Source organism: Triticum urartu, chromosome 1A, assembly GCF_056163025.1.
Source record: "Triticum urartu cultivar PI428250 chromosome 1A, HENAU_Tu73, whole genome shotgun sequence".
NCBI classification, from domain to species: domain Eukaryota; kingdom Viridiplantae; phylum Streptophyta; class Magnoliopsida; order Poales; family Poaceae; genus Triticum; species Triticum urartu.
Genome location: NC_141873.1, coordinates 210,776,268 through 210,789,694, shown reverse-complemented (window position 1 = coordinate 210,789,694; position 13,427 = coordinate 210,776,268). Strand labels below are relative to the sequence as shown.

Below are 13,427 nucleotides of genomic sequence, written 5' to 3'. Positions count from 1 at the left end.
TTTTATCAGTACCGGTTTCAATGGACATTAAGCCTGTTGCAATTAATAGTTGTATCCATTTTTAAAGAGTTGTATTTCAATGGCTACAAACTTACAAAACATGAATTAGGATGTTGTTAAGCCTGTTGTAATTAATAGTTGTATCCATGTTTTAATTCGTCCCTTTGCTACCATGCTACTCTTTCGCAATGAAGATATCACTCCAGATGTTGCCGTTTTATTACCATTTGCTATTTTTGGTGGATGTTAACCCTGTTGTAATTAACATTGGCTTTCCATGTACTTACACAGGGCTACAATGGGCGATGCTATTGTTTTCCATCGAGGTTAGCTGCATCCCATGTCTTATACACCATCTATTCCTAAATATAAGTATTTTTAGAGATTCCAATATAGACTACATAAGGAGCAAAATGAGTGAATCTAGATTCTAATCTAAACTATATCTATAATTATATATACATCCTTATGTAGTTCATATTGAAATCTCAAAATAAAAACTTGTACTTAGGAACATAGGTAGTTGTATTTTACATCATTTGTGCAATCTTAGGTTAGCTTCTAACATTTACTGGTTGCTTGTAGGTACATATATGAGCGGTACTGATCCACACTTTGATCCCTTTTGCATATGGGGCAAAGAGATATTCATGAACAAGCGTGAAGTGAGGAAACTAAGAAATATTGTTAGGCGAAAGAAACGGGTGATTGGAATTAAGCTCTTTATTTACACTTTGTCGAAGACAACATTGAACTTTAGGATGGTAAGTAATGTGTTGCCTTTTTCCCCTGCCCACAACAAGTTACTCTATTAGACCTCAGTATCTGATATTTTTCTCTTTTCAATGGTTTCCGAAGCTATTTTCTGATGATTACCTTGCAAACTACATGACCGGAGTGGAGGCGACTAAGGTTAAAGTATATACTTCATGCTACCATGATAATTCTCTAGAAGTCTTCCTGAAGGCAGTGAAGGATGGGCGAGCGATCGTCACAAGGGGTTGGACAAAAGTGGTTCATGCCTATGGCATCCAAGAAGACACATTATGGGCATTCCGCTTCTTCAACACTGTCGGCAGTCAAAATGATTTACACTTGGCTCTTCACCTTTACCGCCTTTAAATATTGTGGTTCATCATAGTCAATTTTTGCCTAATCCTGTAATTACTGAACATATTGTACTAGCAATTTTATTTATGGATTCGTTGTTGAACCATTGTGGTGAGAATTTGAATTGCACGTTTCATATTTCAAAATTTCCAATTCGAATAATAAATTACAGGCAAAAATAAAAAGAGAACAGAAGGTCATGGAACTTTGCAAATGGTTCTGGTAGTAAAAGCGCTTGTGATGGTTAGCCCAATGCCACACAGTTTTCTACATCACATCATGTGTAATGTAGTTCATAAAAGCAAAACAGTTAACCAAGGCAGAGCGTGTGTGATAGTTACACCTTTCACACACGAGCGTATACATAAAACTGTGTGGGATGTACATACGAACAGAAACGATTTCCCTGGATTGACTGTGTGGGATGTATATAAGAACGGAAATGTATTCCTTGGATTGACTATATGTGATATACATACGAACGGAAATGTTATTCTGGGATTCACCGTGTGGGATGTACATACGAACAAAAATGATTGGTTTCGATGCCTCGCCCGATCGCACACGGCCCCAGCCTGTGTCCCAGGAAGGCATATCCGACGATTTTTGGGTCTTGCAGGAAGGACTCCCCTATCACCCACACTCACTTTGCGATGGTTCCAAATGCCATCGTGGAAAGGGGTTAAAAACCATTTGTATAGCACCGACGCGTACTAGTGTCCGCCGCAGCGGTGGACCTCACACCCCGCCGGATCTACCCTCCGCACCTTGGAACCCTTGCCAACTCACCACCTCAGCGGAGTCGCTTCAGCGACTGGCTTGTCCACTGCTCCAGATCTCCTTGACCGCCATCATGGTCCACCGCAATGGATCTGCTTCACCGGCGCCCTCGTCCACGATAGTGTAGGCCCTTCACTGACTCCCTCGTCCGCCCCATCATTGGCACTTCATACAAGCCCTCGCCCGCCGCAACAGATCCGCCTCATTGAAAGCACTGTACACCACGCCAGATGTGCTTTGCTGATGCCTTCGTCCACTACATCGGACCCGCTCCACAGACGCAATATTCAACTCCACCCGGCCCTGCTTTACTGATGCCACAACCTCATCAGGTTATTTCGATTTGTACTCTTTGGTTTTTCTCTTCTTTATTGTGGAACTGTTCACTTACCAAAGATGAGCTTTCTGGTATGTCGACAGGCACCGCAACCGAAGCACCGGAGCCGCTTCAGCAATGGCGACAGCCGACCTAAACTCAACCGCAATACGAGCATCATCAATGATCCTTAGTTATCAAGTATGACAACGATACCCATACACCACCGAGAATCAGGTACAATTATCCAACGGCCGGCGCCTATGTTCACTTTCTTAGCATAAGCACCACACCTTTGAATTTCTTCAGGGCATCATTCAATTTTTCATGGGATGCGTTATTCTGCTTGCACCTGTAGGGCCATACTTCTGACAGTGAAATGCTACATGTGCTAACTTACAAACCAGTGCACATATAATTACAATGCTTTAGTTTTGTCCTAAGTATTACTGTACTTCCTGGATATAACTGCCTACTATTTTACTTCTTGCATCCTATATTTATGATAATGGCGTTGTTCTGATGCCACCTTTTTGTTCCATCAGACTGCTTCATGTTCTCCATGCTTAATTACACATCAGCAAACTAGCATGTGGTTTCGCTGCTTTTTGTTCATTTTACCCAACATTTTATGATGCTAGCTATTTCGTCACTGCTCCGAGCCTCTGTTCATCACTTTTTGTGCGTTCTTGATCTTCCCTAGTTGCATGACTAATTTGATGCTTCTATTAACTATGGAGCTCCCAAACCCATCAAGCAAAATATTTGTTCTTTTGGGGCTGGCACCTCAAACAAGCATAAAAATAGAGTGAAGCACATATATTGTCGTGTAAGCACACACCCTTCTTTCATTTGTCTAGATGAACCATTGATGATCAATTCGAACCAGTGCATGTGATTAAAATTAATTTTACCTAAATAGAGGGTGCAAAATAAACTACAACAACTAGATTTGCAACCGCGGGATGCTCACGATATCTTCAAGGAACATTGCAACAGCAGTGAGGATTCACAACAACATATGGTAAGCTAGTGTGTTACTAGTGAAATGTAATGCGTGTGGGCTGCTTTCTTGACTTGTGCCCTCAACCTGTAATCCTATAGAATTACAAATAGTTCAGTTGTCCGCTTTGCTGTATTGCTTGATTCGAATGCTTGTTTGTTACTTGTTAGGCTATACCTGAGTTGGCCAATATGTCAGCAGTGCTTGTTGTACTATCGTAAAGAAATGCATGCCTAGTTTATTTGAGTCCTTAACTTTTCCTATGAATTTCATCACAAGACTGTCTTCGTAGTTTATATGGGGCCACACCGTTAGTTGCTTTCTCAGGTTATTTCAACTGCTTAGATGCCTTGGCAACTTAAATATAGTGGTGGTACACTCCCTTTCAACTAGGGATGTCAACTGGGTCCTGTTTAATCTCGATTAAAGTCCACTACTGGTATGATACTTCAAAAGAGTTTTTGTTTTTTGAGTAAAATGAACTAGGGAGCTAGCAAAAACTAACTAGATGGGACTGACGGACGTCGTTTATTTGCCACTCACATCCCTAGTTTCATCTTACCATTTTAATTTATTTTCGGCTGATGCTGCTTCAAACCATTTAAATATAGCTTGCCACGCTCGGCAATAATTCGTATGTCGTTTACCATGTAAGCTTAGTGCCTAGATCATGCGACAATTGTCTCTTACTTATGTCCAACAAAAACCTTTCAGGATGCCATTCACACTAGGACACAATGTAGAACCCCAAAACCTATTTGTGGAAGCAGTGCACCATCCATGTTACCAGATGGTAGAAAACTAAAGAAGAGAGTCTCCCACAAGCTTGGGGGAGGCTGCCTTACAGGAAATATTTTCTGCTGATATGAAACAAGATGGTAGCAAACACTAGGACACAATGTACAACCCCAATATAGTTTCCTGCTCATATGAAACAAGCTACCTTATAGGAAATATTTAACTTTGTGCAAACTAAAGAAGAGAGTCTCCCACAAGCTTGGAGGAGGCTTTGCCAGTTACTTAATGCTTTGCCTGATCATCCTCTTAAGAAATATGAAATACTTGATATCTTCTATAATGGACTAACTGATGCTTCTAGGGACTTCCTAGATAGTTGTGTTGGTTGTGTTTTCAGGGAACGAACTGTTGGACAAGCTGAAGAATTATTGAATAACATATTGAAAAATTATGATGATTGGACTATTCCTGAACCATCGCCTAAACCCACTCCGAAGAAGAGGGGTATATTATATATCAGTCCCGAAGATATGCAAGAGGCAAAGAAATCTATGAAGGAAAAAGGTATTAAAGCTGAGGTTGTTAAAAATTTACCTCCTATTGAAGAAATACATGGGCTTAATACACCACCAATGCCTAAGGTGGTAGAGGTAAATTCTCTTATGATGTTTAATGATAATGATAATCCTCACAGTATGCATCCTAGTCAATGCCTTTATGAGTTTGAAAACTATATTAGAAAATAAGATCACTTGAATGCAAATGTTATGAAACAATTGAAATACAATTCTGATATGATTGCTCGCTTGAGTGACTTGTTATTTAGAATTTCAAATGATGTTAGAGGTGCTGGAAAGCGTGCTTCTATGGTTCAAACTCAATTAGGGCAAGTTGCTAAATCTCAAAGAGAATTGCTTGATGAAATGAATAATAATATGAATGACTTTGTTGTTAGAGTTGCAACTAGAGGAGGTAAAATGAATCAGGAACCACTTTATCCTGAGGGACACCCTAAAAGAATTGAACAAGATTCAGAAAGAGCTAACACAAGTGCACCTAGTCCTTCTAGGAAGAAAAAGAAAAAGAAAAATGATAGGACTTTGCACACTCCTAGTGAACCTGAAATAGAAAGACCTCCTGTAATGATAATGAAATTTCTATTTCTGATGCTGAAACTCAATCTGGTGATGAACACTCACCTAGTGACAATGAAAAAGATAATGATGAGGTTCATTAAGACTCTCAAAAAAACAATGAAAAAGAACCAGATAATGATGTTGAGAGAGAACCACGTGTTGATCTTGATAACCCACAAGCTAAAAATAAAAGATATGACAAAGGAGACTTTGTTGCTAGAAAACACGGTAAAGAAAGAGAACCATGGGTTCAAAAATCTATGCATTTTCCACCCAAGTTAACTAAAAAGAATGATGATGAAGAATTTGAACGCTTTGCTGAAATGCTGAGGCCAGTCTTTTTGCGTACTTGCTTGACTGATATCTTGAAAATGCCGCCTTATGCAAAATATGAGAAAGACATCATCACAAATAAGAGAAAAATACCAGAAGCTGAAATCTTCACTATGCTTGCTAATTACACTTTTAAAGATGGAGTACCTAGAAAACTTGGAGATCCGGGAATACTAACTATACCTTGCTCTATCAAAAAGAATTATGTGAAAACTGCTTTGTGTGATTTAGGAGCTGGTGTTAGTGTTATGCCTTTCTCTTTATATAAAAGACTTGACTTGAATAAACTCACACCTACTGAAATATCTTTGCAAATGGTTGATAAATCAACTGCCATACCTATCGGTATTTGTGAGGATGTACCCGTTGTTGTTGCTAATGTTACTATTTTGACTGACTTTGTTATACTTGAGATGCCCGAGGACGACAACATGTCGATTATCCTTAGTAGACCCTTCTTGAATACCGCAGGGGATGTTATTGATTGCAATAAAAGCAAGGCCACTTTTCATATTAATGGCAATGAGCACACGACACACTTTCCGAAGAAACAATTCCAAGTGAATGGTATTAATGTTATTGAAAAATCTCCAACAATCACTATTGGAAGTTTTCAAATACCTCTACCTACTGTCAAAAATAAATATGAAATACTTATTGTAGGGGAAATACATAACCCCATTGAGGTAACATAGTGATTTACGAAAGTTATTCGGTTTCATGCTAATCGAAAGTGGTTGTTAATAAGACCTGATCAACCTTATTAATGGATCATTTTTGAACGGTATGAAGTTGATGAATTTAGTAAGCACTACTTTCTGTCCATACTTTTTATTCTCTGTTTTTATTAGTAAAATAAAATAAAATGCCATGTTTTGCCTGTTTTCTGAATTTCCCGTGCAATAAAAAATGACCCAAAAGTAAAAGTTCTCATAATACCCTGAAAATTTAATACGATTTTTTCTGAATATTTGAGAATTTTTGGTGCAATAAACATCAAAGGGAGGTGCACCAGGTGGGCACAACCCACCTGTGTGCACCAACACCACTAGGCGCGCCCTGGTGGATTGTGGTCCCCACATGCCCCCCTCACTTACCTCTTCATACCACATCATCACTTACCTCCAAAAAATCCCCATTGCCCTCTCTCTCCCATGTTCTTGAGCTCAAACCCACAGATTTCGATCTCTTTGCTTGAAGCCCCGTTTCCGAAACTGTTTTGGGGGATTGTTGCTTGGTATGTGACTCCACAATTTGTCCAATTAGTTTTTGTTTTAGTGGCTTATACTTTGAATAATTAGCTACTCTTGGTGCTGCTGTAGATGTGCTTGCATGTTGCATTCTCAGTGTTCTAAGTAGTTTGAATGCTTGCTATGGCTTCTATGTATCCCTATGAGTAGTTGCTATCAATTTTGTGAAGTTTTGTTGAGAAAATTTTGTGGACTAAAAATTCAGATTTTTGTTCATAGGAAAAATTGTACGCGGACATGAATATCTTCAGGAAGTTTGGCTCTAAGAAGAGCTCCAAGGGTGTTATTGGGGAGTCTTCTGACAGTGATCTCCACCCCCAAAGGTTGGCGGAGGTACGTTCGTGCGAATGGCCGCACACCTCGTTCCTGCAAGAGGCTAGAATTCTTCTGGAGTTCATGCAATATATTGCTAATGCCGGCCTCACCGACTTCATCATAGATGAGTGTGACCAGCACCACATCCCCACAAACATCTTTGTTCAAAGCTTTACTTTCTTGCCTAGAAATAATCCTCCTGAAGTGAGCTTTGATTTATATGCTGAAAACCATCAGATACCACTTACTGTGTTTTGTGACATATGCATGATCTCGTCTGATGGGAGCTTGGCTGAGCCTAGGCTGGCCGAGTTTGAGGCCTTTCACCGCACTTTGACAGTGGGTGATGAGAGAGGAGTGTCAGCCATCACTACCGATGGCTTACATTTTCCCGCTATTCGTTACTTTGCACTTTTTATTACCAAATGCTTGCTTGCTAGGGAGAAGGTGGGTGAACTTAGTTCACCAGACCTTGCTATTTTACGTCGTGCATTGGAGGGCGACATCATGCATAGCTTGGGAGCTATCGTGGCTCATCGCCTCCATCTTAATAAATCTCGGGGCAAAATACATGGTGGGATTTTTGCCACTCGTTTGGCAGCTCATTTCGAGGTTGCCATACGCCCTCACGATTTCCCTCTGACCAAAGTTTACCTAGACCGTGCAGCCATGGATCACCACAATTTTACCGATATCGAATCTCCTCACACCCCTATTCCATATAACCTGGTTTTTAGTATGAGGACTCGTGATGTTATTCCATTGCCTGCTCCTGCTTTGTTTGATCTGTTGCCAAGGGCGGATATAGGATTATGCCTGCAGACATCATCGCCTACCGGAACGCTCAGGCTGTTGCAGAGGCTGCGGAGTCACCTCAGCAGTGGGATGAGTGGATGCCTGCTCCTCAGGATCCCTACTACCCTCCAGGCTACGGATTCACTACCAAGTTAGGCCAAAAGCCTAAGCTTGGGGGAGTACGTGTCTCTCACCGACATTACATTCATGTCCACTTATTCCATTTGTCGGTGTTCACACTTTTTCATTGTATCATCCATGCTTAGATTTATTTTCTTGCTTTCTTCTTGTGTGTTTGAAAAACTTTAGAAAAACCCAAAAATTTAGTTGCAGTTAATTTACTTTCTATTCATGCTTAGTAGTAGTACTAAAAAGAAAATCCAAAAAGATTTCCTTGTTCTTCTTTTTCTTGTTGGGAGCTTTCCCGTGTAAATAGTTTTTGTCATTTTTTTGCTTTTCCCTTTTATTTGCTTGCTAAAGAAAACCAAAAACTCCAAAAATATTTCAGTGTGTTTCTCTGAATTTCTTTTCTTTTTTTATTCAAGTTGTACTGAGGAGAAGACCATGATGAAAATGTTGAGTGGCTCTCATATGAATAATTGTTGAACTAATAAAGATCCCATTTTACCATGTCTTCTCGTGTTGAATAAAATGTTTCCAAATTCCAGCTTAGTCCATGTCACTCTTGCACTATTATTATTTTTCATATCATTCAGTCGTGCAAGTGAAAGGCAATAATGACGACATTCGATGAACTGGCCGTGGCAAAGAGAAATTGGTATGAACTCGACTTTTTCTGTTTGTGTAAATATATTTAACCTAGCATCCAGGCTTCAGCCCATTATGATTAAACATGTTTGCAATGACAATTAGAGATTATAGTTTCTCATGCCATGCATAAGTAGTTGGGAGTTGATAATGATTTATCTTGGATGTCAACATAGCGTTAAGATGATTGTGATGTAGTATGATGATATGGTATCCTCCTCTAAATGCTGAAGTGGTTTGACTTGGTACATGTTCATGCATGTAGTTGAATCAAAACCAACATAGCCTCTATAATGTTTATGTTCATGGTGTTCATATCCTACTCATGCTAGTGTCCAACGTTACTTAGGCATAATGCATGGTTATGATCGTTGTTGCTCTCTAGCTGGCCGCTTCTCAATCTAAATTGCTAGCCTTTGCCTGTACTAAGTGGGGATTCTGCTTGTACATCAAAAACCTTGAACCCAAAGTTATTCCAGATGAGTCCACCATACCTACCTATATATGGTATTACCCTGCCGTCCTAAGTAAATTTGCACGTGCCAACTCTAAAAACTTCTAAAAATTTATCCCTTTTGTGTGCCTGGATTGTTCATGGAACGATAGGAGGTGCTCGGTATCTTCCATGCTAAGAGGGTTATTCTCAGGTCGAGTGTTCACTTGCCATTGCATGAGAAAATGGGCGGTAATAGGGATTCCCAGTCCCGAACTTAAAAATGCAAATAATTAAACAAAACTCCCACGGGACTGATGTTGGTATGGACAGCACCCGTTGTTTCGGACAAGCCGTGGAGTGTGATTGTTGGTGGAGGGGGAGTAAAACTTTACTTTTATCGCTTGGGAACCACCACCAGCATGCTTAGCATGGAAGATGTTGGTAACTGATGGTCGTGAAGTAAATGAGAAGGGTGCATGTCTCAAAATTTCATTCATCTCTGTTTTAAAAATTGATCTTTGGCACATATGCAAATCACTACTTCCCTCTGCGAAGGGACTATCTATTTAGTTTTATATTGTGTCACCACCCTCTAAAACAAGCGCCAGAAACTAAGTAGAGCACATCGGTCATGATTTATGCATTGTATGTAGCTAATGTTGGTTGCATCATGACTGGATCTTTTCTACCGTGAATTACAATGTTTAGTCGCTGCTTGAACTTTGGAGGTTCTCTGCATTTATGTTTTGCGGTCTCAGAAAGGGCTAGCGAGATACCAGTATTGTCATATTATATCATGGTTGTTTTGACAACGTTTTGCCGTTTGAGATATCTTATTATTGCTCGCTAGCTGATTTTGTCATTGATATGAATCATTATAATCTTTCAGAGTTATTGTCGACATGGTTAGTGATAATGTTGGCTGAAAACCTGGGTGTTTTTTAAGCTTATTTATGCTAACAAGAGCAAAAGAGTTTGTAAAAGTTTTTCTTTCTCACTTTTAGTTTATCAACTAAATTGCTTAAGGACAAGCAAAGGTTTAAGCTTGGGGGAGTTGATACGTCTCCAACGTATCTACTTTTTCTCATGCTTTTCCTCTTGTTTTGGACTCTAATTTGCATGATTTGAATGAAACTAACCCCGGACTGACGTTGTTTTCAGTAGAACTACCATGGTGTTGTTTTTGTGCAGAAATAAAAGTTCTCAAAATGGAACGAAACATTGCAAGGAATTTTTATATAATATATAAGAATTTCTGGAGCCAAGACCTACCAGAGAGGGGCCCTGGGTGGGCACAACCCACCAGGGAGCGCCCCTTCTCCTGGCGCACCCAGGTGGGTTGTGCCCACTTGGTGGCCCTGCAGACCTCAACCCTGACACTATAAATTCCTATTTTTGGAAAAAAATCAAGGAGAAATAATTATCACGATCCACGAGACGGAGCCGCCACCAAGCCCTGTTCTTCCTCAGGAGGGAAGATCTGGAGTCCGTTTGGGGCTCTGGAGAGGGGGATCTTCGTTCTTTGTCATCACCACCCTTCTCCATCGCCAATTCCATGATGCTCCCCACCGAGAGTGAGTAATTTCTTTGTAGGCTCGCTGGTCAGTGAGGAGTTGGATGAGATTCATCATGTAATCGAGTTAGTTTTGTTAGGGCTTAATCCCTAGTATCCACTATGTTCTTAGATTGATGTTGCTATGACTTTGCTATGCTTAATGCTTGTCACTTTGGGCCCGAGTGCCATGATTTCAGATCTGAACCGTTTATGTTATCATCATTATATCCATGTTCTAGATCCGATCTTGCAAGTTATAGTCACCTACTACGTGTTATGATCCGGCAACCCCGGAGTGACAACAACCGGGCCCACTGCCGATGACGACCGTAGTTTCAAGAGTTCATGTATTCACTATGTGTTAATGCTTTGCTCCAGTTCTCTATTAAAAGGAGGCCTTAATATCCATTAGTTTCCAATATGGACCCTGCTGCCACGGGAGGGTAGGACAAAAGATGTCATGCAAGTTCTTTTAATAAAGCACGTATGACTATTTATGGAATACATGCCTATATTATACCGATGAACTGGAGTTAGTGCCGTATCGCCCTAGGTTATAACTGTCACATGATGAATATCATCCAACAAGTCACTGATCGAATGCCTACGAATTTATTCCATATTGTTTCTACTAAGTTACTACTTCTACCATCACTGTTACACTTGCTACAAAATTACTGCTATCACTGTTACTGTTACTATTGCTGCTGTCACTACTATCAAAACTATCAAACTACTTTGCTACTGATCACTTTGTTGTAGATAATTAATCTCTCACTACAAGAAATATGTCAACTTGTGACCACCACTATTGGTCACTGAATGGTCACAAATTTCCATTTGTGACCTTTTTGTGACAAAAAACATAAGGTCAAAAGCTGGCCGTCATAAACTGACTATAGCGACCTTTCTTCTGGAATGGTCGAAGACGTTTATGACCAAAATACGTCTACTGTGGCGTTTTGGTCACTAGCAACATCCCCAGGCCACGTAGGCATCCAGCGTGGCAATCTGACGTGGCACAAGATTCAGCCCGGTCCAATTCGATTTTCTACATGGGCCTAGCCCAACAATTCGGCCTTTTTAATGTATTTTTCTATCAATTTTTGATCAGCTTCATGGGAAAAGCCCAACATTGCAGCCTTTTTTATTGTTGGGTTGTGGCCTTTTTGTCTAAACGAATTTAGTTTTTCTTTTTTTTCCCAAAAGAAGGGTCCACTAGTCAGATGGGTCCTAGTTGTCAGGTTCTAATAACATCATCAGTTGGTTGTAGCCTTTTCAGGCGCAGTACAAAGGAATACAATTTTGCCCATATATATTGTTGAGAATTTTTCATAATTTTGCTGTCAAAGCAGCATGTACACAGGAATACAATTTTGCTATCAAAGCAACATTTCAAACGTACATCTTCATGACATCGTACATAAAAACCAGCAATAAAAAGATTACAATATGCCATTTGGCTCAGATCTTGCATGCGCAGCATCTCACATTCATGTACAGGAGAGGAGGAGGGGCTTGAGTTGTCCTGAAGGATACGCATTCCTGAAGGACACAAAAATTAGAGGTATTATTTTGGACAATAAGCTCCAAGACAACATTGTAGGCTATTAACGTAAAATAAGTTATTATCAGGTTAAGCCTCCTTAGTTTAGTGATCACCATGAGATAGATAGCAGTACATTTGTTATACAGAGCAGCAGCAATGAAAATAACAGAAAATTAAAATATAAGTGTGGCAGCGCCTAGAACATTTGCTAGAAAGAACATGCTTCCACCTTGTTTTAACAGAACTTTTAAACTTAATAGTAATGTGATTATCCATGGCATCATCAGTCTTAACCAAACCAGAGCAAGTAAAGGAGCCAATAGTCCTAATTCAGGTCATGTTATCATATCAGGTATTGCATAAAGACATGATTCACACTTTCATAGATGTGGTAGACAAAGATGCGGAAGCCTTTCTAAATTGGCGCAGCTCCAATTAAATTAAGCTTAGAGGAAGGCAATACGCGAACAGTCTTAAGATGTAGTACCAAACAACAGTGAACACTAATGGGAAACATGAACCTCTCTTTTGTTTGCGAATGGGAGATATCAACCTCAGTTTGCAGCAAGACATAGTACATAGTTATCTCTTTTCTATGAAGACATGCACATTTTGATAACTAAATGAGATAGATAGCAGTACATACGCCAGCAAAAGTGTGCACATGTGGTCTACTGAATTCAAGTAAAAAATGCATTCCAGACTTGAAAGGAAGAAGGGATTGCTAAGGGATTGCTAGGTGTCAGTGGAACTGATTAAAATTAAGTGAATTCTGCCCCTGATAATGTGTGGTCGGTTATGAAAACTGCTGCACATACCCCTGTTCCATCCTTCGTGTTGTAGTCGGTCCCATAAACCGTCAGCGCAGGCCGCCTCCCAACAGCGACTTGCTGCACATAGGGCATCAGGTTGTTGGGACTCCAAGTGGGTCATCCCCGATGTAGCCACTCGGGTGAGCGTCGACCGTGTTGAAGTACCTCAGCAGTATGATCTTCCAGTCAGGGTCCGAGCACTGTAGGTCATGGCAGATGTCTTCAATGACAAGCTGCAAAAGCAAAATCATCGACATGCACCAGATCAGATTCTCTCAATGTACTTAGTGAGCAGCCACGCAAGATAAATATCATTGAGAGGCGAAATAAAACAAGCGCTACTACTGGCTCTGGGTGGTACCTTTGTTCGGCTGTAAGGGTTGGTCGTGGAGAGTGGGAACTCCTCGGTGCAGGGCACTTCCTTGGGCCACCCGTAGACAGTGGTTGATGAAGAGAACACAAGCTGCAGAGATGAAATGAAAGCAGTTTATTAGCATTCAGATCAGATGATGATGACAATCATTCGATTCG

At 40.3% G+C, this 13,427-nt stretch overlaps 1 protein-coding gene across 1 annotated transcript; it reads left to right on the top strand.

Moving 5' to 3' along the window:
- Positions 1 to 298: 298 nt before the first annotated feature.
- LOC147990617 (uncharacterized) lies at positions 299 to 1,122 on the top strand. Its single transcript, XM_087530051.1, has 3 exons — positions 299 to 326; positions 586 to 764; positions 823 to 1,122. Exons 1-3 carry the CDS (start codon positions 299 to 301, stop codon positions 1,120 to 1,122), a joined length of 507 nt encoding a protein of 168 aa, XP_087386177.1.
- Positions 1,123 to 13,427: the final 12,305 nt, after the last annotated feature.